This window comes from Cavia porcellus, unplaced genomic scaffold, assembly GCF_034190915.1.
Source record: "Cavia porcellus strain 051 isolate PalLab524CR breed Dunkin Hartley unplaced genomic scaffold, mCavPor4.1 scaffold_8, whole genome shotgun sequence".
NCBI classification, from domain to species: domain Eukaryota; kingdom Metazoa; phylum Chordata; class Mammalia; order Rodentia; family Caviidae; genus Cavia; species Cavia porcellus.
This window is the reverse complement of record NW_026947491.1, coordinates 42,166,109-42,193,276: the sequence shown is the minus strand read 5'-3', so window position 1 is coordinate 42,193,276 and position 27,168 is coordinate 42,166,109. Positions and strand designations below refer to the sequence as shown.

The 27,168-nt window shown below is 41.6% G+C and overlaps 1 protein-coding gene and 1 non-coding gene across 6 annotated transcripts in view; both read right to left on the bottom strand.

The window, feature by feature from the left end:
- Positions 1-2,881: 2,881 nt before the first annotated feature.
- Positions 2,882-27,168, bottom strand: part of Dip2b (disco interacting protein 2 homolog B) — a 220,058-nt gene continuing 195,771 nt past the window's right edge. For all 5 annotated transcript variants that reach the window (XM_063254739.1, XM_063254741.1, XM_063254743.1 and 2 more), the window contains 11 exons: positions 22,279-22,390; positions 19,546-19,655; positions 18,977-19,107; positions 17,033-17,201; positions 15,448-15,618; positions 14,305-14,366; positions 13,353-13,410; positions 11,863-11,937; positions 9,749-9,926; positions 8,728-8,851; positions 2,882-7,141 (listed from right to left, as the gene is read on the bottom strand). In XM_063254739.1, coding sequence (XP_063110809.1) covers positions 6,889-7,141; positions 8,728-8,851; positions 9,749-9,926; positions 11,863-11,937; positions 13,353-13,410; positions 14,305-14,366; positions 15,448-15,618; positions 17,033-17,201; positions 18,977-19,107; positions 19,546-19,655; positions 22,279-22,390 — 1,443 coding nt within the window. In that variant the 3' untranslated portion in view covers positions 2,882-6,888. The remainder of the gene's footprint in view (positions 7,142-8,727; positions 8,852-9,748; positions 9,927-11,862; positions 11,938-13,352; positions 13,411-14,304; positions 14,367-15,447; positions 15,619-17,032; positions 17,202-18,976; positions 19,108-19,545; positions 19,656-22,278; positions 22,391-27,168) is intronic.
- Positions 18,079-18,183, bottom strand: LOC111753340 (small nucleolar RNA U13). Its single transcript, XR_002788155.1, has one exon. It is a non-coding gene; the product is annotated as a small nucleolar RNA U13 (small nucleolar RNA).

Here is a 27,168-nt window from a genome sequence, read left to right as displayed (position 1 = left end):
TGGGAAAGTTTTGCCAGTCACTGCTCAGACAAAGGACTAGTATCTTGAATACATAAAGAACTAAAAAAAAAAAAATTAGGCCCCCCAATACATCAGACCCAACCAAAAATTTGTAACTGAAATGAATTGATATGCTATGTATATGCACCAATTTCCCACAATGAATGCAATCATTATTCTGCAAACATGCTTATAAAAATTTTAAAAACACAATAAACAAAAAAAGCCAGGCACAGTGGCATATGCTTGTAATCTCAGCACTGGGAAGCTGAGGCAAGAGGATTGCTGAGAGTTTGAGGCCACCCTAGGCTACACACTAAATTCAGTGCCAGTCTGAACTGCATAGCAAGGATCTGTCCCAGAGTCAAATGAAAAAAACTAACCAACTTTGCTGAAGTCATTTACCTGGTAAGTAGTGTGTGTGCATTCCTTAAGATTATCTGCATGCAAGTAAATTTTATCTGTGAATAGAGATAGGTTGCTTTCTTTTTTTCCCTCACAACTCTGGACAGAACCAATACTAAATACTGTTGACGAGGGAAGGTGAGAACAGTCCTGTCTTCCTTGATTTCCAACCTTAGAGAGAAAACTCTCAAGTTTTTCATTATTAAAGGGTGAGGGTTTTGTCAGACTGCGGGTTCTCTTTCACTTTTGAAGCCTGGTTTCACTGGATATAGAACAGAACTAGGTGGAATATGGCATTTTTTCCCAAATATTGTAATTTCTTCTGTTTCCACTCCTGGTTAATGGCCCTATCTCTACTTAGCCCCTCAAGCCAGAAATCTGAGTTACTTTGAATTCCTCCGTCTAAGCCTGAATATTCAGTGGTTTGAACCTGTCTCTAAAGTTTTCCCATGTTCTGTCTTCTCCATTCTTAACTCTTTGAAGCGTCCTTGCTGCGTGTCTCAGTACATTTCCTGCCCTTATAACAAAACATCTGTGCCTGCTAGTTCACAAAGAAAAGCTGTGTTGCTTACAGTGTATAAGGAAGAGCTACACTGCTTACAGTTCTGCAGAATGAGAAGTCAGGGATCAACCTGCTCACTGGTTTGGGCAGGTGAGCTGCTCTCTCAGGATGGTACCTCACTGCTACATCCTCTGGAGGCCAGGAATGCTGGCACCACAACCCTAAGGGCCCGATAGCCAAAAAGGTGCTTTGGGAACTTCCTTTAAGCAGAGCTTTAATCTATACTTAAGGGAAGAACCCTCATGGGCTAAAATATATATTTTTAAAACTTATTTGTACTTGTTACCTCTAAAACAGAATGTGACCTGGGCATGCCTAATACCCTCTTAAAGGTTCCACCTTTTAGTCATCACACTGACCAGAGTTTCAACACTTGAATGTTGCAGGGCAAAGTCAAATAGCAGTACTGTGTTGTCAAGTTATGGCAAAGGCCTCTCAGCAGGCTTTTCTCTGGTTCTGACCTCACGTCCTTTTCCCTACTTCCTCCCTTTTTCTATAGATTACCACATCTAGGCAGCTGAGTTACACAGACATTAATACAGTCAAGAGAGGCTGGGCTCTCATCAGTCAGCAGGAAATTACAGATATTAGAGTTGCAGGTGGAAGCACATCTAAAGGCAGGGCTTCAAGAGAAAGTCCCAATAGCCACACTGGGATGCTTCCCTAAAGGGTGAAGTGGAAACTTGACATTATATAGTAATTAGCACCACACAGTCCATTAAGGTTAGAAATGCATCAGACACCTTGGTGGGTGACCAGGACATCTGGACCCACCTCTTCCAAATCTGTTCCTGTTTCAGGGGTCACAGATAAGCCAAGGTAATGGTATCATCCATAAGGCCTTGCTATGTGCCTGCTTCCCTACTGATTAACATCGCTAAGCAGCTATGCTTATAATCCTATAGGCTGGTTACAGTTTGGCCCACATTGTACCCATATTGTTACTCTGCTGTATAAATTGCCTTTGAGGGCTAGGAATTTGACTCAGTGGCCTAAGTACCTGCCTGGCAAGTACGAGGTTGTGAGTTTGATACCTGATACAAAAACAAACAAACAAACAAAAACCTAAAAACCCCCAAAACCCAAAACCCAAACAAAACAAACTGCCCTCGACAAAAGGCCTCATAGCCATCCTACTTTTGGGACCATGCTTGTCTCTCAGATGCTGTTCATATTTCTCAATAAACCTTTTCCACTCTTAATCTTTGTCCTTTGGAATTCATTCTTTGATTTCAGGGTAGTACATCTGACATCTAGCACCTTGGGACTTACATTTCTCCTGTATCAAAAGTAGAAACAATAAGTGAAGTATCATTTTTGAAAACACTGAAATTTAGGCTAATTACAGATTAGGAAAAAAATAGTTTATGGTCAATAGTAGCCCTCTGAACCCAGGACTTTCACACCGAATGGCATACCTAACCTTTATTTTTTTGAGGTAGCGCCTTGTTAAACTGTCCAGGCTTGGCTCAAACATGTGATCCTCTTGTCTCAGGCTCCCAAGAATGCTGAGATTACAGGTATGCACCACCATGCCCAGGTGATGTTTTTTTGGGTGTGTGTGTCAGTATGAACAATAGTTTAAAACTACTAAATGCCACAAAGGCAAGCAGAAAACTAAACTATAATTGTTATCTATCTCAAAAAGTCCTGACAACAGCCTTGTTAGTTTTCATACACTGCTACTGTTTCTTGGTTCACTGTGTTTACTCTGGCTGGTCTCTTCCAGCTACCAAGGGTCTTCCTGCCTGAGGGGAAACCTATTACCCCTCAGTTCTCAGGCTGGGACCGCAGCTCAGGGGCGTATGTTCGCTTATCTCACTCAGGGTCCCAGGTGCCAGTCCTGACCCCACCAACACACATGGAATCTGTCACCTCTTTAGCCACACTGCACATGTGAAGGATTAAACACAATCAGGCATCAATATTTATTAACACAAAAGAAACACATTCAATGAGTTAACAGAACATTGTCAGCCAGATGTTAAATTTAAAAATGTATATCTAGTCTAATTTCAAATAAATAAAAAACTTTATACATAATTACACAGTACTATAGTCTGAATTTGACGTGGGTAAATATCTTGACAGAAAGTAAACAAAACAGCATTTAGGACTAAAAAATTATTCTTATATCTTTACAATCTTTTCCTCTGGACAAATAACATGGCCCATGTACATATACCTAAACCAGAAATGTGGTATGAATGACAAACAAAAGGCCTATTATTTGGCATACTGCAATTTCTTGCTCCAAATACTCTTGCTTTTACGTCAAAGCAGACAACAAAAATGACACTAAGGCATAGATCATGTTGGAGTTTGATGAAGAGGTGGTAACTCCTCATTGCTTTAGTCAAAAGGATTCCTGGAAATTTAAGGAAAGTAATTTATTTGGCCAAGAAATTGAGCACCATGCCTGGGGCAGAGACCTTAAAACAAACTTAAGGCCTCTGGCCCTTTGTTGATTCAAAAAAAAAAAAAAAGCATTAAAAAGCATTGCCCAGAGCATAAAGTAAGGAGGGACACTCAGATAAGACAGGTGATGGTCTTGAACAGCCTGAGGCAACACAACAGCAAAAGGAAGGGACTTAGTACTTTACAAAGAATGCCTGTAATCTCAGACACTCAGGAAGAAGGCTGAGGCAGGAAGATCACAAGTTTGAGGCCAGCCTGGGCACTTTAGTGAGACCCTGTATAAAAAAAAAAAAAAGTGGGGGGTAGTGACACAGCTCAATGCAAAGGATCTGGGCCCAACTCCCAGGACACCCCTGCTCCCATAACAAAAACAATCATGTAAATTCCCTAGTGGCAATTAATAGGAGGGACATACTAGGGTTTTACTGATGCATTTGTGTAGCTCAAAGACTCTGTAGGGCTTAGGAATTTTCCTCTGCAACCCTTTCCTGATTTGCCTCAAATGCTTCTGCTGAGGGCCAGAAAAAAGCTGAGAAACTTTCAGACCAAAAGCTTTCCCCTAACAAGATGGGGGCTTACTGTTGACTGCTTGCGTTCCTTCATGGCCTAAAAGCCCTTGTGGACTGTGTCCCAGAGGCCTACAATGGCTGCAGGGCTGCTTACCAATAATGGCCTTTCAGGCCTGCTTAAACAGTTCTAAAACACAGCTTCCACTTAGGGACAGGACAGAACATTGTGTCATCAAAAAAAATTTTTATTCTTAAGGTCTGTAATAGACCTTAAGAAAGTCCTGAAGACTTAAAATATGCAGATGCCCCATGAATACCAGCAAGGCTAAGAGAGGACTCTCCTCTCCTCCAAGATACTTTGCCAGTTACTGATGAGATTCCCCAAGGACAGCTCTCAACTTACTTCATAGCACAATGTGGCTTTGGGGCATATGCAAAACAAAACAAAACAAAGCAAATCAGCTGATTCAGAAGGAGTAAATAAAGATTGAGAGGCTTGAGGAACAAGGAAACTACTTTCTGAGATGAGTATTGTACTTAAAGGAATGTGTATAGGCCTGGGCTGTCCCAACACGATAGCCATTAGCCACATACAGACTGAAATACAGCTAATCCAAATTGAGATATGGTTAACATACATTTAATTTCTAAGACTTAATACAAAAAATGTAAAAGACTTCATTAATAATTTTGATACTGGTTTTACATTAAAACAGTATTTCTGAGGGGCTGGGGTGTTTAGCTCAGCCACATGGTACCTACCTGGCAAGTGCAAGGTATTGAGAGTTCAATTCCTGGTCCCCTCTCAAAAAAACCAAAACAAATAAAAACAGCAGTATTTCTGGTATGCTGCATTAAAGATATTAAAATGGATATAATCTTTAGTTTTTAAAATGTGGTTACTAGAATTTTTTAAATTATAGATGTGGCTCACATTATTACAGCTGTAGTGGACAATGAGTCCCTAGGTACTGATGATCTAAGTAGTGTTTGGAAGAATTATTAACTTACAGGAAAGAAGCTGCCTATAATTTTTCTTAGAACTTGTGGATTATGGAGATAAAACTATTTAATACTCAGGTTTCATTGCTTTTGTTAGTGACTTATTAAAAATTGCTTTTTTTAGTAAGTGAGTCATTTTCTCTGCAAACCAACCCACTGCTAGAGACTGGAACCTCATCTGCCCCAACGGAAGTGATTTTTCCTGTACATCCTAGACCCTCCCCTATTGAGTGTAGAGTAATTCCATCCAAAATGGTGAAAAAGAGACCTGAATTGGAAGCATCTCAAGGTCTTCCCAATGTGGAGAATGAGCTGGGAGAAGAGGATGATGTAAAAAGAAGTCAGAAAGTGGTTCTGAACCACAAGACTGTGCAAAGGCAGCCCCAGAGCACAGCCTTGTGATGGGCCTTGTCTTTGCTTTACAAACCTTATTTTCAGGGTAATTACAAGTCTTACAAATTGTTTAAAAACACATTTAGTTTACATGATGTTACAGTGGGGTAAATAATATGTATTATTAAAATAGTCTAAATAAATATTTACACAATAGATCAGAATGAGTCAAAGAGAACCATTCTGATTTAACAAGTTAATTCTTTTCACTTTTGAGATTTTCTTTAATTTTTAAAAATACTTCTGTAAGAAAAAAATAATTAAATTTAGTTATATTCAAATACACGAAGTGTCAGATCAAAGAAAGGAAGCTGAGCCGGAGGCCAAATTCAGTTCCGCACTTAGTGTGCTTGGCCTAGGCACCAATTATTTCTAAAGAGTTCTTCATATGTCAGACTTCCCTATTTCAGTGTAAGTCTGGCTATTCTGGCAACCTGAACCGGGCAGTTTTGAGATGTGCAGTTATCTGGCCTTACAGTTCATGTGATGGCCAAGCCACTTCACAAGCCTATCACTCTTGCCCTTGGCTCCCTGTCTTCACAGCCTGAGGGACAGGGCACATGCTTCACTTTTCAGTAAAGGACAAGCTCTGTATGTAAACTGCACCAACAGTTTACAAAGGACCAGAAAAAGGAAATTCTAAATTTTTTTGTAGTCACTGTAAGTGTGCAAGACACTTTCCAAGATGGGGCTAGAACGAGCTTTTGTGGTTCCTTAGGAGAGGGTGGGATCTAATGCATCTTGGCTTTCTCTTAACATTTTGATTTTAAAACTGAGATTTTCATCTCACAGAAACAGGATGAATTTTAGAAGCTTAATTTGATTCCAGGAATGCGAGCTTTAAAAACAAACATAGGCAGCTTTAGTCTATGTAATACACCAGCCAACGAAGACATAATGTGCAGCAAAACCTGCTAACAATTTGCACTTTTTAGTTATCTAATCAATTACACTACATTAAGAGAATGAAATTCTCTCACAGTAGAAGAGTTTCTACTTTGTTTTAATTACATATGCCAATTCTTCAATTCTTTAGCTGAATTGTATGTATTTACATGTCTAAACACTGGTCAAAATGTTTTACAGTCAAGAACTATATATATAAAGTAATTCGCTTATTTAGTGGGGTTATCAGTTTTGCTCATGGGTAGACTCAAAGTAAGCTACATAGTTTCATGTTAAGAAAACCTGCAGAGTATCTAGCTATGGGAAAATGGCAAAATTCAGTACAGAGTGGGGATCTGTGTAATTCAGGCCACTCTTACACATGAATTCATTAAACTCCCTTACAAAACTCTAAATTGGCATTAGATAAAAATACAAGTATGTACAACAGATGAAAAAAATGTAACATGCAAGTAACTGCATTAGTAACGTGCTGCTCACACTGCTGAAGCTCGGGTCTAACAGCCTGGTAACGCTTTTTTCATTTGCCACTGGAGATTTACCCTTCCCTATGTGCTATATGACTGCAGAACCCCACAGAATGAGATGAAGGAAGTCACACAGCTGCCTCAGCTCCCTTTGCATCATCCACGTGCTTGCTTCCAGCTGTGGGCCTTGGCCTAGTGAGTCTCGGGACGGTGCCCACACAGCCGGCTACATGTTGTAAGCCACGTAGATGGGGTCCAACTGGTCAGCTAGGAAGCTGTCTCGCAGGTGCATCCTTTGCTTCTCTCCCCGGGAGTTGATCGGAATGACACCGGGGTCCACCACAACCACAACGCCAACGATGAGGTAATGCTCTTCCAGGACCACATTGGTCACCAAAGGAACTAGATCCAGGGCTTCTTGTTCAGAACCGCACAGTTCCACAACCACCACAAGCAAGTTGGTCCATGTGAACACAGCACTGAAATTTCAATGGCATCAGTTAATTGTTGTTCCACTATTTGTCATCTTCTACATTCTCTACGGAGATTCCACCCCTTCCCCTGAGAACTGTCCTCTCTCCTGGATCCTAACTAGCTGCTATAAGACCTGCCCAGATGACCACAGCTGATAAGCTAAGCCAGCCACACCCTCCTGGGAATCAATGTGGGACAGACAGTTGTTAGCTGGTCAGTCACCTGAGCTGAGGACATGTGTATGTCAAAGTGCTGGGGTGGCCACAGGTGCAAAGTAAAGTAGCACAGAGTGCAGCCCCTCAAGGAGTGGAGAATGTAGGAAGAGAAGAGCTCCTGCTCCAGAAAAAGGGAGAGAACTTCCTGAAGCATTCTTGGCCTTTGCCCCTGCCTGTCCTCAGACCCACAGTCAAAAGTTTTTCTAGTCTTCTTTCTATTCTTTCTTTTGTTTAAGCTATTTTGAAGGCTTTTTGTTACTTGTGACAAAAGTGCTTTAACTGTGATAATGTTCTGAAACTCACCAGGAAGGGAGGCTGTCTAACTTCACAGTATGTACAAGCCCCCTGAAATACAATGTCACCTTCCATATTAGAGCATATGACCTCATCTGTGATATACAGTGTTAAATGTTTTACTTAAAGATTCTAATCATTAAAAACTATGCAATATTGCATTACAACAGTCAAATGTCTACAATTAGAAGGTGGCCATGGCACCCAGCTTCTCTACATGCTTGCCAGATTCTCTTCTGCCTATAAAACATCTATAGGCAGAGTCAGAGGCTTGCTCACATCTGGGGAGAGACTGACCAAGACAAGAACATCTGTAGACCAAGGAGTCTCTGCACAGCATCAGTGACCACCAAAAAACTGGCTGGTTAGAGGGGGAAACCTGGGGAAAGACATGGACTTGACAGGTAAGAAAGGACTTGGATGAAGCTGCATAATCTCTTATCAGGGAAAATGTGGGGGGACTCCCTCCATGACAGGGGAAGTGGGGAAGATCGAAAGACTAATCCTTTCCCTCCGTGTCCTACTGACATTTACAGAACCCACACTCACTGCTCCTTTCTGTAATCGGGACTCAGAAAAGGGCATGTCATTGAGAGGAAAGCAGTGTAAAGCGCTGACTCTAAATCATGGTTCTTCCCTCCTTACTGCACTGACTTCCTAGAGGCAGACTCCTAGCCCCTTCCAATTATGTCCTTAAAAAACGATCTCTTCCACAAAGCTCAGATCAGAAGAATGAATAAACAGTATAGTGAACCATATACCCAAGATGAGACCTGGTCTATTTATCTCCTTACGTCCCATGAAATTTTGCATTTTTATAGGTGTTTGGTATAAATGACTATCCAGATCCAGAGGTTTTTTTTTTCCCATATAGGTTATTAAACCCATGGACATACTAATCTAAGCTATATCCTAGCCCTCTGTTTATGTTTATTTGGACAGAGTTGTTAAAGTGTCCAGCCAGGACTTGAATTTGGGATCCTCCTGCTTTAGCCTCCAACAGTGCTGACATTACAGTGTGTGTCACTGGCAAGCCAGGTCATTCAAAGCAGCACTATGGCAGTCTGTGTAGGGGTAATTACCATTCAGCAATGCTCCTGTGGATCCGAGACACCGAGGTCTCAATGTCGATGGGGTGGTATCGTAATCCTCTCAGCTCCAGTGTTTCATCCAGAGCTCCCACCACATATAGTGCATCATGACGTTCTGATATAGGGGAAAAATATGGTTCAGACACACAGTGAGGCATTATAATAATGGTGTTAAAAAGAACAGGGTTCGTATGTGCTCTTAGGGAGAGACAATGGAGGCTGGTCAGTGTGAAACAGGTGCAAGAAGCTAAGGAGGAAGGAACAGTCCACATTAGCTTAGCCTTTAAAATTCAGACAGCTATCTCTATCAGTTCTTCAGTGTACAATACAGTTAGTGCTGGGTATTTTAAAGTGGTTACCAATGCCAGTCAGGAAAGGTTAAAGGCATAGCATAAATCAGGAAAAGTGATGACCAACAAAATGGACAGAGTGACTGCAGGGAACCCTATACCACAGCCTTGCTGGAAAAAAAAAACAAAAAACAAAAAAACCTTATATACAACATAGAGAAGCAGAATGGCTCCTTAGAACAAACCTTTCTTCAGGGGTTAGGATGGAGTTTGGCAGTTTTTTGAGACAGGGTCTCTATGTAGCCTAGGTTGGCCTTTAATTCATGGCAGCTCTCCTACCTCAGCCTCCCAAGAACTGGAATTATAGGTATGCACCACCATGCCCAGAGATAAGGGCTATTCCTTCTGCTCCCAGGTATTATACCTGTCCCAGGAGCTTGTTTAGGATTTAGTATCAACCCCCCAGAGCTCAGCATTTCGCTATGTGCCTGAGGTGCTATCCACCCTTAGCACATTTCTATGATGGACTGGCCATGTAACACCCACTCCTGGGATCCTCACACAGCGGCCCTAGGCGCTTTCCTCCAGATACTGCAGAGGACCGAGAGTCATTTCAAAGGAACATTAACTCTCTTATGGGTTCAAGAGCATGGGGGACAACCACATGCACAAGGGCAGAAGAAGGTTGGCCAGTGCCATGGATGGGCAGAGAGGGGAGGTACCTCCGGTGGCTGCTGTGAGTTCAGTCCTGCGGACGAACCCAAGGTATCCTGTTCGAGCCCAGAGCGTCTGAGCAGCATCGCCAAAGCTGAGGCGAGTGTTGAAGTGATCTGCTTGAAGAGTCTCACTGTCATAGATGGTGTAGTAGCCACTGGCTGTATGGGGACTGTTCACCCAAATCTGTAAGAAAAGGACAGTAGTCACACTACACCAGGAACTGACAGACTCTCTGAGAGTATGTTCACTTGGATTCTCACTGCTACATTAACAATATAACTGCAACAATGACGGCAGCCGGCAATTACTGTCTTTCCTATGTGCACAAACGAGGTGATAGGGACTTCACATGCTTAAACTCCAACTCCCTTAATACACATGATATGACAGTATGGCTCTCTCACTTTTTCTATATTTTTTTTATGAGCTAAATCCTTGGCTATATTTCTTTTACTATATTTCCTGCTGTCTTTTTTCGGAGGGGGATACCGGGAATTGAATTCACAACCTGGCGCTTGCCAAGTAGGCATTATGACTCTGAGCTACATTCCTGGCCTAAAACTCTTTTTGTTTGTTTTGCTTTTTTTTTGTCTTTTTCCTTTTTATCGGTACCGAGGATCGAACTCACGACTGCCTGCTTGCAAGGCAGGCGCTTATGCTGCGGAGCTAAATCCCCAGCCCCCTAAAACTCTTTGTTTAAGACAGGGTCTTGCTATATAGTTCAGGCCTACTTCGAACTCATTATGTAATTTAGACTGGCATCAAACTCACAGCAATCCTCCTGTTTCAGCCTCAGCCTCTCCAGTGCTGGGATAACAGCAGTGCACCACCTCTGGCTTTAGAGGATGTGTTTTTAATCACCAGGCTACCCTGTGTCTCTGGCTCATTTTTCATCTGCTTCTGGAGTTCCACAAAGTATGAAAAGGTCATCTCTGTGCTCTGTGATGTAACTACTGGTATGATACAAAGCCCTGGGAGGAATGCCACAGGCCATTTGAGTTTACAATGTTAATAGGGGTAATTGATAACAGTGTCAATGATGTGGTTAGTATCTGAGAACTTACTATGAGACAGGAATTCTTTGCAAATGAAGGTAGTAAGGTCTTTAACTATCAAAATTTTACTCTGTAGGTAAAGTAGAGGCTATTATTACTACTACTACTATTATTTGAAAGAGTGAGCCCTTAAACTCACTATGCAGGCCAGGCTGGCTTCAAACTGACTGGCTTTTTCCTGCTTCAGCCACTGAGAGCTAGGATTACAGGCCGCCATGCCTGGCTGAAGCTATTATTATTATTATTATTATTATTTTTGTCTTTTTCCTTTTTCTTGGTACCAGGGATCGAACTCACGACTGCCTGCTTGCAAGGCAGGCGCTTATGCCGCTGAGCTAAATCCCCAGCCCCGAAGCTATTATTATTAGTAGATGAGGAAATAAGCTAAGGAAAGTTAAGAAGCTGATCTAGAGTTAAGAAGCTGGTAACTGTGGGAGCCTAGCTCATCAGGTCTCCCATTAAAGTATGGGATCAAATATCAGGATCCTTCAAAGATTAGGGGGAAGAAAAATCATATATATATATATATATATATATATATATATTTTTTTTTTTTTTTTTTTTTTTTTAAATTTAATTTTATTTTTTGAGACAGGCTCTCGTAGCTCAGGCCAGCCTTGGGTTCATTGTGTAAACCCAGCTGGCCTTGCAGCTGTTTTTTTCACCTCAGCCTCCTGAGTGCTGAGGTTACAGGCACCACCATGCCTGGCTCAAGAATAATTTTATACTAATGCAAAAAGGGATACATTTTGAAATATAATTGCATGAATTTTAAAAATTTTATGTATGTGACTTCTTCTAGTTCCAGCTATCAAAGAGTGGATTTGCCCAAGTTCTTTTCCAGATAAGGGGATGGCAGTGAACAAATCTGAGGCTAATTTTAGTTTGGGAACCTAAACCTTCCCAGGACTCCAGACTCAATCTCTCCTTTTGTATCATTTCAGTCTCTTACCCTATAAAAAAGAATCCACAGTGAAGGAAAAGCTAAGTCCATCTGGCTGGCTTTCAGAATGTAAACCCTAAAGTCACTGACTTTTCAGAGTAAAACTGAAAATTATACCTACTTCACCCAGGTGAGAGTCTCCAACAGGCCCTTTGGTCTCAGGATTAACAATAACCACTTTCACTCCCGGTAAAATCTGAGAATCAAAAAGAAAACAAAGACTGAGTAGTAATGGCCTTTAGGAAATTAACCAATTAAATAAACCTCATGACCTCTACAAAAACCAAGCAGCCACTGGAGGAGATGGGGGAAAGGGAAGGGGAAATGGCTGTTACTAAGGCTGCCTTGAAGGAATAACTGCAGACATATGTTTTGCTCCCACTGAATCTTCCTCAGTTCAGTGGAGACTACAGGTCTTAAAAGATTTACCCTAAAAAATAAAATAGGGATCAGCTTAGTATCTTTAGAGTGAGAGGGCTGGTAACAGTCAGGTAACTTTCTTTTCTCACAGTCTATCTTGCTCAATGAACACCAACACAAAAGCCCTTCAAACAGAAAGGAAGGCTGAGCCTGAGAGACTCCACTGCAGCCATCAGCTTGAGGAACTGCAAGAGTAAGGTAAGTCAGCACAGAGGCGGCTTTGCAGGGGAACAGAAGATGACTGTGTCTTGGGACCATGAAAGACTTCACAAGCCCAGGATCTTCCTTTGGAAGATTGAAACCAGGCACAGCCTGAGATGGGCTCTGGGCCTACCAAGAGAAAAACCTCAGTGGCTCCCATTTACACCTGACCCAACTGGCAGATCTGATGAGGTCATACCCACCCACCTGGCTTCCTTGCAGCAGAAAACACTGAGCCAGCGCTCCCTGGAAATAGCAGGATCTCATTTCCCTTGTACGCCTGCTTCCAAATCTACTAGGGATCCTGAGGCAACACACACTTTCCGGTCAAGGGATAGGAAGGCCCCTCTGTTTTGACAGTGTAACACTCTGGCCAATATGCTTAGTGAGCTGCTCTTAGCCCAATCTCTCCTTTTAAAAATTTGGTACTGAAGTTTAAGCCCGTGACCTTCACAATGAGCTATATTGCCAGCCCCTTTTCAGTTTTTTACTTTGAGATGAAGTCTTGCTAAGGTGCACATGCTGGGCACCCATGCCTATGCTCAAACTCCTCATTCTCCCACCTCAGCCTCCTGAGTGTCACCACATACCTGTGGTCCTGGCACTCTATCTTTACTCTCTTGCCCATATTGACTTCTTTCAGTTTTAAATCTGCTATGTCTTCCCCTGGCCTTACATTATACCACCCCACATCTGTACCTCTAGCTTTCCCCATGTGACAGCTAACACTGGCTCTTTAAGTGCTGTTCAGCTACCACTTTGCATTGCATCTGCTGATTTCTCATTGCATTTGCTGATTTGCTGAGTTGAAAACTACAGAAGGTGGCCCAATCTAGTCTCCTTTAACAGGTACCCAAATGAATGTTAGAAGTATTAGTGATGCTGAAGCAGTTGAACGATCTCCAGATTTCCACTAAATTCTACTCTGGACACTAGTCTAGTGTTTGACCTGGCTTCTGCAGGGTCCCCCCCATAGTGCACAGACTGTACCTTTCCTGACTCCGACAGCAGCAGACTCTGAGGGGCTCCCCGCTCCACAAGACGAACCCTATTCAGGAAAAGAAGTTACTGGATATAAACCTTTCTTTCTTTCTTTTTTTGTATCAGTACCGGGGATCGAACTCATGACCACGCTCATGCCACTGAGCTAAAGCCCCAGCCTCTGACATAAACCTTTCTAAAAGTGACTTTACCACGCCTCCCATCTCTCCGAGACTCCTAACTGGTCTTTCCTCCTCCCTTGAGAGCAGGCTTTCTCAGACTGGGCGTGTGCATTTTGCCTCAGTCAGTCTTTTGTGGCAGGGTGTTCAGCAGCATCCTGCCCCTACCCACTAGATGTCAGTAGTGGCTTTCCTGATGTGATCACAAAAATATCTTCACACATTGTCAGTGTCCTTGGGGTGGGGGGCAAATCGCCTCAGAGTGGATTCAGGAGTGATATGACATGTCAGAGGACATTCCAGCAGTGTCTTGGCCAGTAATTACCAAGGACAATACTAAAATTTCCTTCTAAGTTGAGAAGGCAAGCTTATACCCAGGAATTCAAATAAAACTCTGCTCTGCTTCACAAATCTTGTTTGTCCTATCTTATTTTTTAAACTCTCACAAAAATGAGACTATCATTCTAATCTGTATCAAATGTCACAAAATAGTATTATATTTTTAGTACCATAGTGCAGGAACTGTGAGAAGAGTTAAAGCTTTTTTTTTTTTTTTTGTCTTTTTCCTTTTTATCAGTACTGGGGATCAAACTCAGGACTGCCTGCTTGCAAGGCAGGCGTTTATGCCACTGAGCTAAATCCCCAGCCCCAAAAACTTTCTTTTAATAAAGGCTCCTGTCCCCTTCCCAGATCCCTCTTAGAAGATGCAAACATGAAAGGAACAAGGGGAAACGGTGGCTTTTGAATTCTATGCTTAGGGATGCTAACAGGCAGTGGCATACCTGTCATGTCTTAATGATTTCAGGTCTACATACACAGTAGTGGGATCAGGCCCTGAGGTTCCCTAAAGAAAAACAAAGCAGTGAAATGGTTAAAATTTAAATAAGCTATCCTTTCCTACTTCACATGTTCGAATTAAGAAATAGGTATTTTACCTCTCTGCATGCACTATCCCCTCAATTTTGAAAGCTCACTTTCTTTTTAACCAAATGAGGCAGGGTGGAGTTAACAACCCACTTGCAAGTGACTCTGGCCTGACGATCTAATGTTTCCCCATTTCCTACCCTTCATCATAGTCTGTAGCAACACTGAAACATTACCAAACCAAGGAGGGCTTCCATTCCTAGCCCAGGGATGTTCTTTTTGTTGTTGTTTGAGGCAGGTTCCTACTCTGTAGTTTAGTCAGGCCTCAAACACAGAGACCCTTCTGCCTCAGCCTCAGAAATGCTGGGATTATATGTGTGTGCCACGATGCCCAGGGCTCGCCCAGATTTTCAAAATCAACACTAGCCCCAGCTGACAGCAAGAGGTCCTAGTGGGGTGCCACAGTGAAAGTCTAATGACACTTCCTAAAAATCACCTGACTATGGCCACCAAAGACCTGCAAGTACCTACCCACATATACCACCCTCTTTTACAGTCTCACCTATGTCTTCATCTGTTTTATTAGCTCTGAGCCTGCACAAAATCAGACTCAGTTCTAGTCCCTTTTCTGCTATTTACCCATAAAGAATAACATGGTGAACTTACCATCTGACTAGGAAAAAAGAATACAAGTTTACTTGTGCTTAGTTTGGAAGAAAAAAGGTATAAAATATACAAAGATGGAAAAATAGGTCAGATATAAATAAAGCCCAAATAGAATGTTCCAAATAGGACTCAGAGAGCTTTCTGGTTCACTGTCATGCATCACACCATCACTACTAAGAGGAAGTATTTACACTGGTGCCTTCGGTCAGCTTCTCATCTGTTCTGACCTCGTAACTTGGGATTCCGCAATCCACCATGGGAAGAATGGAACTATCATCTCTATTTTACAGACAAGCAAAATGAGGCACAGGGCAGGCAAAGTAAAAAGCCTCGGGTCCCACCAGAAGTGAGCTAGAGGTGGAGCTGTGTTAGCAAACAAGACTTGGTAGCATCACCTGTAAACATATTGCTACATTGACTCTGGATCCAAAAGTGGTGCTGACAGCCCGAGGGGACAGGCCAATATCTTTGAAGAGCTTGGAGAAGGACTGCTGCAAAGTGATTCGGGGTCGCTCTTCAGCCACCACTACACAGGTCCGGATGCAGGAGAGGTTGATTCCTCTTGTCTGTAAGACACGCAGCACACAGGCTGAGGCAGTAGGGTCAGCAGAAAACCAAACATGTAGCGCCACTGCTCTCAGCCAAGAAAAGCCAAGGAACTGTTTTTGTTTTTAAATTTTAAATTTCTTTCTTTTTTTAACTCCAGATATACAGGAAAAGCAGCTTTCAAAAAAGAAAACACAAGACACATTCCTTTAAAATTATTATCATAGGGCCTGGTGATTTAGCTTAGCGGCATAAGCGCCTGCCTTGCAAGCAGGCAGTCGTGAGTTCGATCCCTGGTACTGATAAAAATGAAAAAGACAAAAAAAGAAAATTATTATCATGGGTAGGTGTGCTTATTCTTTATTCCTTCCCTTTTTCATCTAAACATCTTGGATTTTAATAAAAATATATTTTTATTATTCTCCAGTTGTGAATCCTAGATTTCTCTCTATTTGAGAAAGTAAATACAGAACCTGGGTATCTAATCTATTGTTTTCTCCTTTTCCTTCTTAAAGTCATAGTTCTTTATTAAAGAAAATTCAGCATTTTTTCATTTTTTCATGTGACACAAATAGGATCCTTGTAGTATGTACATGAACCCATGACAAATATAATCATCATGTACTGTAAACATGTACTAATTAAAAAAAAATTCTTTTGGTCTTTTTGAAACAGGGTCTTGGTATGTAGTTCAGGCTGGCCTTTAACTTGCAACAATCCTCCTGTCTCAGCCTCCAAAGTGCTGGGATTTTTTTTTTATAGGCATGCATTACCATGCCTAGTAAAAACTTTAAAAAAAGAAATAGGACCCTTGGAGACAAACATTAGTGAACTGCCCTTATCTTTGGGACCATCTCCAGTCTGAAATGTTTTGAGATTTCAAATTCTATTGGGAAAATTCTACTGGAGGTCAGAGTTTCTTTTTATCTTTACATGAAGTCATTTCTGTTTCTTTAGTACTGGAAATCAAACTTGACCTTGCGCTTGCTAGGCAGGTGCTGTGCCACTGAGGTGCCTAGCCCATGAAGTCATTTCTGTTCAGGCTCTCAGTCTTATCTTCTTCATTACAATGCCAGAATCTGGTTAGATCCTGAAAGAGCACACTAGTAGACTGAAACTGGTAAAGCGAAGAGTTAAAACTTCCTCAGTTTATAAAACACCTATTTAAATGTCTGGCTGGACAAAGGCAGGTAAGTATTTCTGCTAAACTCTACTCTGTTATTATCATGCCTTGGCTCATATCTCTACAGGCTTTTATGACTTACTTAGCCTTAGTTTCTTTTTTTTTTTTTTTAAAGCCAGTCAAATTTAGCAGTGGGGGGGGGGTGGTATACCAACTTTAGTGACACTAATGTTAATAAGCTCTGATAACCCACTGCCATCGGACCAGCCTAGCCTTGGTTTCTTAGGTTATTTGTTGTGGCTGCAACTTACCTTTAGCACTTCCACTTGGTTACCCAGTCCTTTAGTGCAAAGCTCCATAACTGAATAGGAACAAAAGGTATCCCTTATTTTGTACTGGTTGACCGTGGCAAGCCAAAGGAAAAGATTGTTTTCTAACTCCATGGGAGGAATTAAGATGGACTGGTGACCTGAATAGACACTGCAATGAAGAAAGGCAAGAACTTACATTATTAATTCATCCTAGACACCTCGTTTTAGAACACCATCAATGTAACACATATTTACTACATGGGAAGGACAGTGGACAGTCATATCAGAATGGAAGGTCTAAGTATCAGCCTTGTTCCTATGCAATTCACAAGATGCAGTAACCACAAAATAAAGCGGACTATGGCAGGTGTGGTAACAACAGCTGTGAATAAAGGACACTGAGTTTGTAGAATAAAGAGCAATTTGTTCAAATGAGGAAGTTGGGGAAGTGGTTGTGTTTTACTGGGTAGGAGGCATTTCAGCTGGAGTCCGAAGAATGAGGAAGAATTTGAGTGGCTGTAAGAAGTGGGGAGGAAGGGGAGGGTATTCACGGCAGAGGAACAGCACATCCAAGGCAGGGATGTATGGGGTGTGCATGGTTAGGAATAGCATTCCAGTGAAAATCTACACTGGGAACAGTGGGGAGGAAGGCTAGAAAGGCTGGGTCTAAATTCTGAAAGGGCTTACCTAGCCTTGGTAGGTTAGATTATACCCTTCAAGGGTGGTTTTAGTTGAAGCAAAACCGGCAACTAGAGTAGAGATTACAGACATGAGCCACTGGAAGGTGAACACTGAGAAGAAAGGCTGTGACGATCTATTTGCAACAATACAGATGAGGGAAGGAAAGCATGAGATTGAACCCCAACAGAGCAACTAGGATCAAAACAAAGGAATGGCATAGTCATGTATCATACATGTGATCTGTAGCCATGCACCCTGTATAGATCAGAAACATGAGGAGCCCAGGAAGCCTGCATTTAGAAAATATTGGAGTTGTGGGTGCCTTCTCTACAAAACTAAGACAGTCTGTTAAATACTCTTTTCCACATTAGATGAAAAAGGTATCAACATTGTATCAAAATCTGAGGGAAGATGCTTCTCACACAATAGTGTGAAGACCAAGTCATCACACTTATGAACTACAAAAACATCTGTCTTCGTTTTGTTAACATTCACAATGTGTCTGCAATTTGTATGTCTTGTAGCTGACCAGCCTGAACCACCAGTGATACAAGTTATATGCTGATACTGTCACACATGTACCCCCAGTGGTTCGAGTTGGCAGAATGTGTTAAAGACAGTTGATTCTTATAGACAGGTAAGTACAGAACTGAGCCAAAGAACATAACATTTAATTACGTAGGCCAAGCAGATATAGACGCTGAAGATAATGCTTTGGACACCTTTCTAGATAATCCCAACCTAACAAAGTTGGGGTCAGAGGAGGAGAACACTGAGTCACAGTTATTTGTAAAGCATTCAGAATGTTCACAAGTAAGTGAAAATACAGGTCTGACATAAAGTCCCTGGGGAAAATGATGGAAGGAGCTAGAACCTGCTCTCCCTCAAGAAGCAATCTGGCCAGGACAAACGAACTACTTCCAGGCCACATGCTATCCTTGCATCCCAGCATGCAGTTCTTCCCTGCCAAGCTGAGAGAGTATATTCTGGCTGTCAAAGCACGTCATGTTTCACCCAAGTATCAGCCTACCATCTGGCTTTGCTTCTAAAACAAGGATTATAGGAAGATGTACAGAAAGGTAACCAAATAACTGCCCTCTTATATGAAGCATAAAATAGAGAAGAAAAGGGAATCCAGACAAAACCAGACATCTCAGACAAAGTCTTTTACTAAAAACCTTAGCAAATTAAGGGAGCAAAGGGAAGGATGAGAGCCCCAGGAATGCCCCATACATTCTGTTTCTTTGGCTTCTCCATTCTTACCTGCAGAGACACCAGAGTGCAAAGCCAAGTCCGCAGTAAGGGTCAAGGCAGATAGCGATCTGCCGAGAAGAATACAACTCACACTGGAGCTTGATGGCTCTACAAAGAGCATTAACTGCAGAGTGAGACATCTAAAAAGTAAGGAACATGGAACAGAATGGAACTGGCATCCCAAATATAGAGACGCAGATTTAAAAGTTATAGTGGGCTACATAGTGAGTTCAAGGTCAGCCTTCACTGTGCAATGAGACCCTGTTTCAAGCCCCCTCCCCCAAATGTTATATCAATCTATGATCACACAGTGACCTTAACTGGAACTCTTATTATTATCAGTTAGCTTCTACGCTAGGTTCAGATATTTGTAATACAGATTCCTTAGGATAACTTATTCTGGAAGAGCCAAGGCTTTATTTAAATATAGCAAGGATCCTTTATCCCCCCACCTACTGGCCTCCAGTTCAACCAGCTGGCCTCTGCATCACATGTCTCAGAAGCAGTGGTCATCTCTATTTATGGCAGCCTGGCATCTGACCAGCTTTTGGTGAGTTCATACATCCAAACTACTTTACCTTCACTCCTGTAAGCATGCCAGTTGTGGAGACGCTGAAATCAAGATATGCCAACATCTCAGGAGTGGGTGGTTTATACAGCTGAGGTAACCTTTTTCTGGGCAAATCATCTGCAAAGAAAAAGAAAAATCTCAGTGTTATCACACACACTAGAACATGGAAGCCACTGCTCTTCAACTGCTTTTCTGTGGCTCTGCTCTAACCAAATTTAGCTTCTGGGATTTGTGAAAGCTTGGCTCCTCATATTTAACCATGTAGTTCATGAATTTCACTCTGAGGCAGGAAGAGGGTTGAAGACACCACTAGAAAATATCAACAAGCAAATCTACATCTGATGAATTCATTTAGCAGGTTAGTTAAGGATTAATACAGCACAGTGATAAACAGGCGGCTGGTCTTTAAACCCCAGCATTATTGTATGAGGTATGTGACGATGCAGTTCTCTCACCTGTGTGTGTGTTACTGGGAATGGGCCTTTTTGAGACAATGTCTTGCCAAATCACTAAGTTGACCAAGATGGGCTTGAACTGAGAATCTTTTTGCTTCAGCTTCCCAGGTGCTGGGATTATAGGTATGTACCACACCTGGCTCTCCCTTTTTATGAGCATCACCTAAAATTCATACATGTTACAGTTTTGAAATCTTCTTATCATATGATAGATTTCCTCAATAAATATGGGAGTCAGGAGCCAGGGGTTTAGCTCAGCGTTGTAAGTGCCTGCCTGACAAGCGTGAAGTCATGAGTTCGATCCCCAGCACCAAAAAAAAAAAAAAAAAAAAAAAAAGCTGTGAACATGGGAGTCAGTTATAGAGGCAGCATTTAGAGAAGGTCGTTGCAGTCAAAGGTACAGGCAGTGAGCTCTAGTGACACATTCTGGTCTTCTAGTCCAATGTCTCAACTATGCTGGCTCTAGTAGTCAAGGGTCAGACTGTCTCAGTATTTCATATAGTTCTACATATATATATATGTGGTCACAGGTGGTATAATATCCTAATCACCAAAAGTGATAGCATAGTATTTTATTTTTTAAAATGTTTATGCATTTGGTTGATATGTATGTGTGTATATATATACACACATACATATATATACACACACACACACACATACACACATACATACATATTTGGGGGGGCATAGTCTCACTATGTAGTTCAGGCAGGCCATGAACTCCCCTTATAGCCCAAGATGACCTTAACTTGCAGTGATCCTCCTGCCTTAGCACCTCCAGTGCTGAGATTACAGGTATGTACAACCAGCACCCCACTTATTTGTTTTTGAGGCTGACACAGCAAGCAGAAACACTAAAATGACACCCAGGACTTGAAGGCATTTGTATTTACATCGACAGGCAGACTGGGATCATTTCCAGAATATCAGGTTCTGATCTCTGGTGGTCTAGAGTTTTTATATGATGCACAAGCAGGAGGTACAAAGGGGACAGAAAGGCAACATAGAATGGCCTACCAGTTCTTCTGATTAGTTAGCAGGGTGAGATCACTGGTTACAAAGATAGATTAATGGTAATCAGTTGATGAAGCCTCGTACAATGGTACAGTCAAGCCTATAGTTGGGTTACACCCTTGTGGTTACAGGGGTCAAGAAAGTAATTACAAAGTCATGAAGCAGTTACAGAGCCAGGCAATTTCAAAAGAATAAAGCTTTTTGGTTTTTTGGGTACTGGGGATAGAACTCACAACCATGAGCTTGCAAAGCACGTGCTTATGTCGCTGAGCAAAATTGCAAGCCCAAGAATAAAGTTTTAAAAAGAACAATTTCTCTTAAACAGTTTTTTCCTTTTAAGGTAAGGTCTCATTAAATTACTAAGCTTTCCAGGCAGGCTTGAACTTATGATTTTCCTGACTCAGTTTCCGAGAATAGAGATTAAAGGTGTGCACCATCATGCCTGGCTAAGTATTTTTTAAAAAGAGCTCTTAAGAGTACTATGAGCTGGTTCTTTGGATCTAATTACTGTACAGTCCTTTGGATGTACAGCTGAATGAATATGAACTTTTGTCTTCCTTTAAAAATGAAGAAATAAGATGGGTGTGGTGGTACACACTTGAATCCCAATACTTGGAAGGCTGAGGCGTGAGTATGGCTGTGAGTTCAGGGCCAGCCTGCACTACGAAGCAAGACCCTATTTCAAGAAAGAAGGAAGGAGGAGGGAGAAAAAGAGAGGAAAGAGGAGGTAGGAGGGCGAGGAGGGGGGAAGAGGAAGGAAGGAGGGGGAGGGGGAGGGGAGGAGGGGGAGGGGAGGAGGGGAAGGGGGAGGGGAGGAGGGGGAGGGGGAGGAAAAGGAGGAAGAGGAAGAAGAGGAAAAAATAAAAGACCTCCCAAGCATAAACTAAAATGTTCACAACCACTACGCCATCATTGCAGAAAATACTTTAAGGAATTCAATACACAGAAGGTGAAGAGCACATAGGCTACTAAGCATGAGAAATCAAGTATTAGAAAGACATAATGACAGGACCTAATGCATGCCTGTCTATAATGACTTTGAACATAAATAGTCTTAACTCTCTAAATAAAACACAGACTGGCAGACTGGATTAAAAAAAACAAGGCCCAATTCTGCTGCTTGCAAGATTTTCTCTCTTCTTTAGCAGCCGTAATGTGTTTCAACACAAAAGTTATACAAACATGTCTGACATAACAATGTAGAAAATCCCACATGACAAATATTCTTGCTTTTGCAACAGATCTGGAGATACAACACTTTCTCTCACCTGTATCGATGATGGTTGGCCAGGTTTTCACATCCACAGCTGCAGCTGCCTCCCGGGACCTTAGTAACCTCATTAGGGTCTGAGTGGTAAGAATACAGGCTGCTTTGCTGACCTAGAAATCAAACAGCAATCAACTCTGGCTACTGCTAAAAGCAACTTACATACCATACTGGGCAGGGTATTATTAACTTTTTAAATAGTTGCCTTGAGATTTTTACTGCTGTAAGTGTAAGTGTACAATACTTAATTCTCTTAGTATAATGGAATTTCTTCCCCAAGCAACAAGTTATAGCTTATGAAATCTTGGTACAAATCCTGCAATCCTGTATTTCTTGAAGCTCAGAATATGAGGACTTTTGCACGCTCAGGGAGTGAGAAGACAGCGACCAAGTGCACTGGTCTGGTGCAAGAGGTGATGCGGCCTGACCATTGCAGTGCTCATGGGACACCGACACAGAAGCCCTGACGGTCATGGAGCCCAGCCCAGGACTCTTGCAAATGAAAACCAACAGAAATTGAGTATCAACAGGAAGAAACTGCTCTCCCTGCTTTTCTGACCATAATAAGGGCATTCTACTGAGTTAAGCTGTGTAATAAAACCATTTATGATGAACTTTTATGCTGTTGACAGAACAGGAATTCTTAGATAAGCAAACATTAATTAGAATTTTGTAACCTTTCAGCCCATTGGTGAACACTGCCTTGTGCTTTAATGTACAGGAGAATATGATGTAAGACAGACGTATTCAATTCCTTAATTTGGTAAAAACTTTATATCTCATACTCCAGAATAAAATTTGGATGTCTCTTCCTTTTTTTCTTGCAGTACTAAGGATCAAATGAGGGCCTTGCACATGCTAGATGAGTGCTATACTACTGGGCCCTGAACATCTGTTTTTGTCTTTTTCTTTTGCAGTAGAGATTAAGCTCAGGGCCTTCACACTGAGCTATAGGCCTAGCTTTTTTTAAAGAGAGGGTCACTGAATCACTAAATGGCTCAGGATGGTCTCAAACATATCTTCCTGCTGTCTCAGCCTCCCAGGGTGCTGGGATTACATGCATGCATTACCACACCCAGCCCTGGACATCTTTTAATGCTATATTGACTGAATTTACAAAACTAAAAATAAAAGATAAAAGTGACCTGACATGAGGGAGAGAATCAGACATTGGTGTGGGAAATTACCCTTCTTACTGTACAGGGAAAGTATCAGACAGATAACATGTTTTATGAAGGAAGGACAAGTTTTAGGGGGAATTATTAATGAAGGTTTTATCTCCTTAATGTCCATGATAAATACCCACAATTCCACATCTCACTAATAACTACCTTTTTACAGTTCTTTTACTAAATAACAATGGTCAATGGCCAGATTAAAGAACAGGAGATAGGTGTTATGAGAAAAACTTATAATTTTCTTTTTCTGCAATAATGAGGACTGAACCCAGGCCCCTTGCACTCAGCTTGTTCCCAGCCCTTATTCTATTGTTTTTGTTTGTTGGTTTTTTTTTTTTTGTCTTTTTCCTTTTTATTGGTACCGGGGATCGAACTCACGACTGCCTGCTTGCAAGGTAGGCGCTTATGCTGCTGAGCTAAATCCCCAGTCCCGGTTTTGTTTTTTTTTTTTTTTTTTTTTTTTGGTTTTTTTTTTTTTTTAATATTTTATTTAAGAAGAAAAAAAAAGCAGAGAAAGGGTACAAGTTATACAGATTTGCAGAAAAAAAATGAACAGTAGGAAATCACAAGTTAATGGATTACATATTGTCATCTTAGAAATAATTGTTCAAGTCACAAAATTAAAGCTTGTAAAGTGGACATTCCAACAATGATACTGCAAACAGTTCTGTTCAATGATCTGATAAAATTCTGTGATATCATACTCTATCTTATACACTTAAATATACATGCAGTTATATAGTTTAGAGCACTTTCTTTTCCTCTCTTTTGTACAATGACTATTACACATTTTGGGTTTCATTGCTCTCACGGTTCTTATTACTTTTTTGGAAGAGAGTAAAACCAAATGTGACATAACAGAACAGAATCGGTCAAGTCAAAAGGGTGGACATAATAGATAATGTGAAAACATAATACAAGGTGATCAACAATGGTTACCATAATGCCTCCCGCTATCTCTAATAGAATTGCCTATACCATTAGTTATAATACAATTGAACAAAACAGTAAAGAACAAAACCAACAAAACCAAACCATTGGAGACATTGTAGGTCTTCAAAAGTAGATAAAAGTCAACGAGAATGGGCGTTATAATGAATCTCATTATCTTCACAGCTGATGCCTAAATTTTCGAACCTGATACTATCCAGCAAAACAGAATAGGGGAACATCAGTTAAAAACCAGATGGTGAGAGTAATACAGGGCTTTAAATCGAGGTAATGGAAAGTCAAAGTGGGTTACTATAATATATCCTGCTATTTTTTCCATTAATTAAAAGGATAAAAATTTTAAAAAAGTATTAAAAAAGTAAATAATGGAGTGGAGATTGAGATAAAAGAGGGCATAACAATGAAACAGCACAGATCAAAACATAACCATTTAAGCAGAATAGTGTTTCACCACCAGATAATCCTGACCTAAAAGTAGTTACCATATTGTCTCTTTCCTTGAAATCCTTGAGTACAACTTCGTATACTGTAGCATTAAGTATATCAAAACAATGTAAAACCATTTAAGAGAATGACAGCATTACAGAATATTTAGAACCGACTAACAGAAAATGAATAATGATTTCTGTATAATCTCCTTGTCTTTAAAAGGTTTTTGCTTATACTATCATACATAATAAAATCCAGTAAGATACAACCTATTTAGACCATTGGAGACAGAAGGACAAAAGCTAGATGAGACTTCAAAACAAGATGGTACTAAATCAGTATTACCTATTAAGATGTCATTTTCTCCAAAATAGCTGTTCCTATCATCCAATCTTCTCTGCCTCATTTCTGTTGAGCTCTTATTCTGTCAGTAGCTGTCAGTTTGTCTTCTTCACTTTGTTCTCTGCTCCATTAGTTGTGGCCTCCACTATTTCTGGATTCTTTGTATTTTTCTTTTTTAGAATATCCTGCAATACTCTCTGTAGAGTTGAATTGGTGGTTGCAAATTCCCCCAGTTCCTCTTTATCCTGGAAGCATCTTGTTTTTCCATCAATTTCCAGGGACAGTTGTGCAGGATATCTCAATCTTGGCTGGAGATTATTATCTTTCAAAGCTTGAATTATTTCCCCCCACGCTCTTCGTGATTTGATGGTTTGTGCAGAGAAATCTGCTGTAATTCTGATGGGTGCTCCCTTGTAAGTGGTCTGTTTCTTGTCTCTGACAGCTTTTAATATTCTGTTCTTGTACTGAATTTCTGGAATTTTTATTATTATATGCCTGGGTGTTGCTCTGTTTGGGTTGTAGGTAGCTGGGGTCCTGTATGCCTCATACATCTGAGTATCTTTACCTTTTGCTAAATTAGGAAAATTCTCCTGGATTATTTCTGTGAGTAGCTTTTGTAGTTCACTTGTTTGTGTCCCTACTTCTTCTTTTATGTTCTTAATCCTTAAGTTATGGATCCTCTTATCATCTTCTTGTCTTTGTATTATTGCTGTTTGTTTCTTTGTTATTTTTAAGAAGTTTTTCATTTCATTCTCCCATATTACAATTCTGCCCTCCAGTTCAGATAGTCTGTCCTTAGTTTCTTTCAAGCTGTTATGCCAGTCTTCGATAGACTTCTTAGTTTCTTGGTAGTCCCTTTGAACCTGCTTCACGTATTCTATGCTTTCCCTGTTTTCTCCATCAAACAATTCTCCCCTCTTTTTCTGTTCTTCCATTCCACCATCTGTTTTTTCTTGGGTGGGGCTTAGCATTTCTCTAACTATTTTGCATACTTCTAGCTTCAGGTCGTTGATAACTTCATTCCTGAATTGGTCTATGAGGCTCTCTATATGGTGCTTTATGTGTATTGGTGCGGTGTCTGCTATTGCCTGTTTCTCAGAATTGGGGGCCGAGGAGCCTTTCTTGTTGCTGCCTCTTCCCATATTCTCTGTTCGTTATATATGCAAGCTTATATGAGAGGCCCAGCTTCTCTCCCTGCCAGCCACAGCCTGATCGAATTGCGCCGGTTAGGTGTTCCCACTCACCGCTGCGCACCAGGCAGCCTACGCGGAGGCCCGCCCCTCCTGGCTTCCGGCAGGCTCTAGGATCTGGTTTGGGCCAGCCTACGGGGTCCGCCGGCAGCGTCACGCAGGCCAGGCACTTTTCACCAATCCCGCCCGAGAGGGGAATGTGTGGCTGGAGTCTCCACCGCGCCCTGCTCCCGCAGGACTGCTCGGGCCCAGAAAGTCCGCTGGAGTCAAACTGTGGTGGAGTGTCAGTTTCTCTCACTCACCTCGCCACAAGTCAGAACATGCCTCCCTGCCCGTCCTGTTTTCGACTCCGTTCGCAGATTCCCGTTCTCAGAGTTTCTGCGCGTCTCTCTCCTTGCCGAGCCGATGTAGAGGCAGCCAGCCGCCGCACGGCGAGAAACCCAAATCGTGGCTTCCAATGGCGCAGGGTCCAGCCTCAGCAGCGAGACTTTTCTGTTCCTGTTTTAGCACCAGGACTGCATTCCAAGTTGGTTTCTCTCAGCCGAGTTTGTTCCTGAGTCAGCAGAGCATAACTCCACCTGCTTATGTCTCTTTAGTCCGCACCATACCTGGCTTCTGAGCCTAGTTTTCCAGAGAGCCTCCGGTAGTTGCTGTTATCTGTCCGCCATGTTTTCCCGGAAGTTCGGTTTTGTTTTTTTTGAGACAACATCTCACTCTGTAGTGCAGGCTGATCTTGAACTCACTGTGTAGCTTACACTGGCCTCAAACTTGTGGCGGCCCTACTGCTTCAACCTCCCAAGT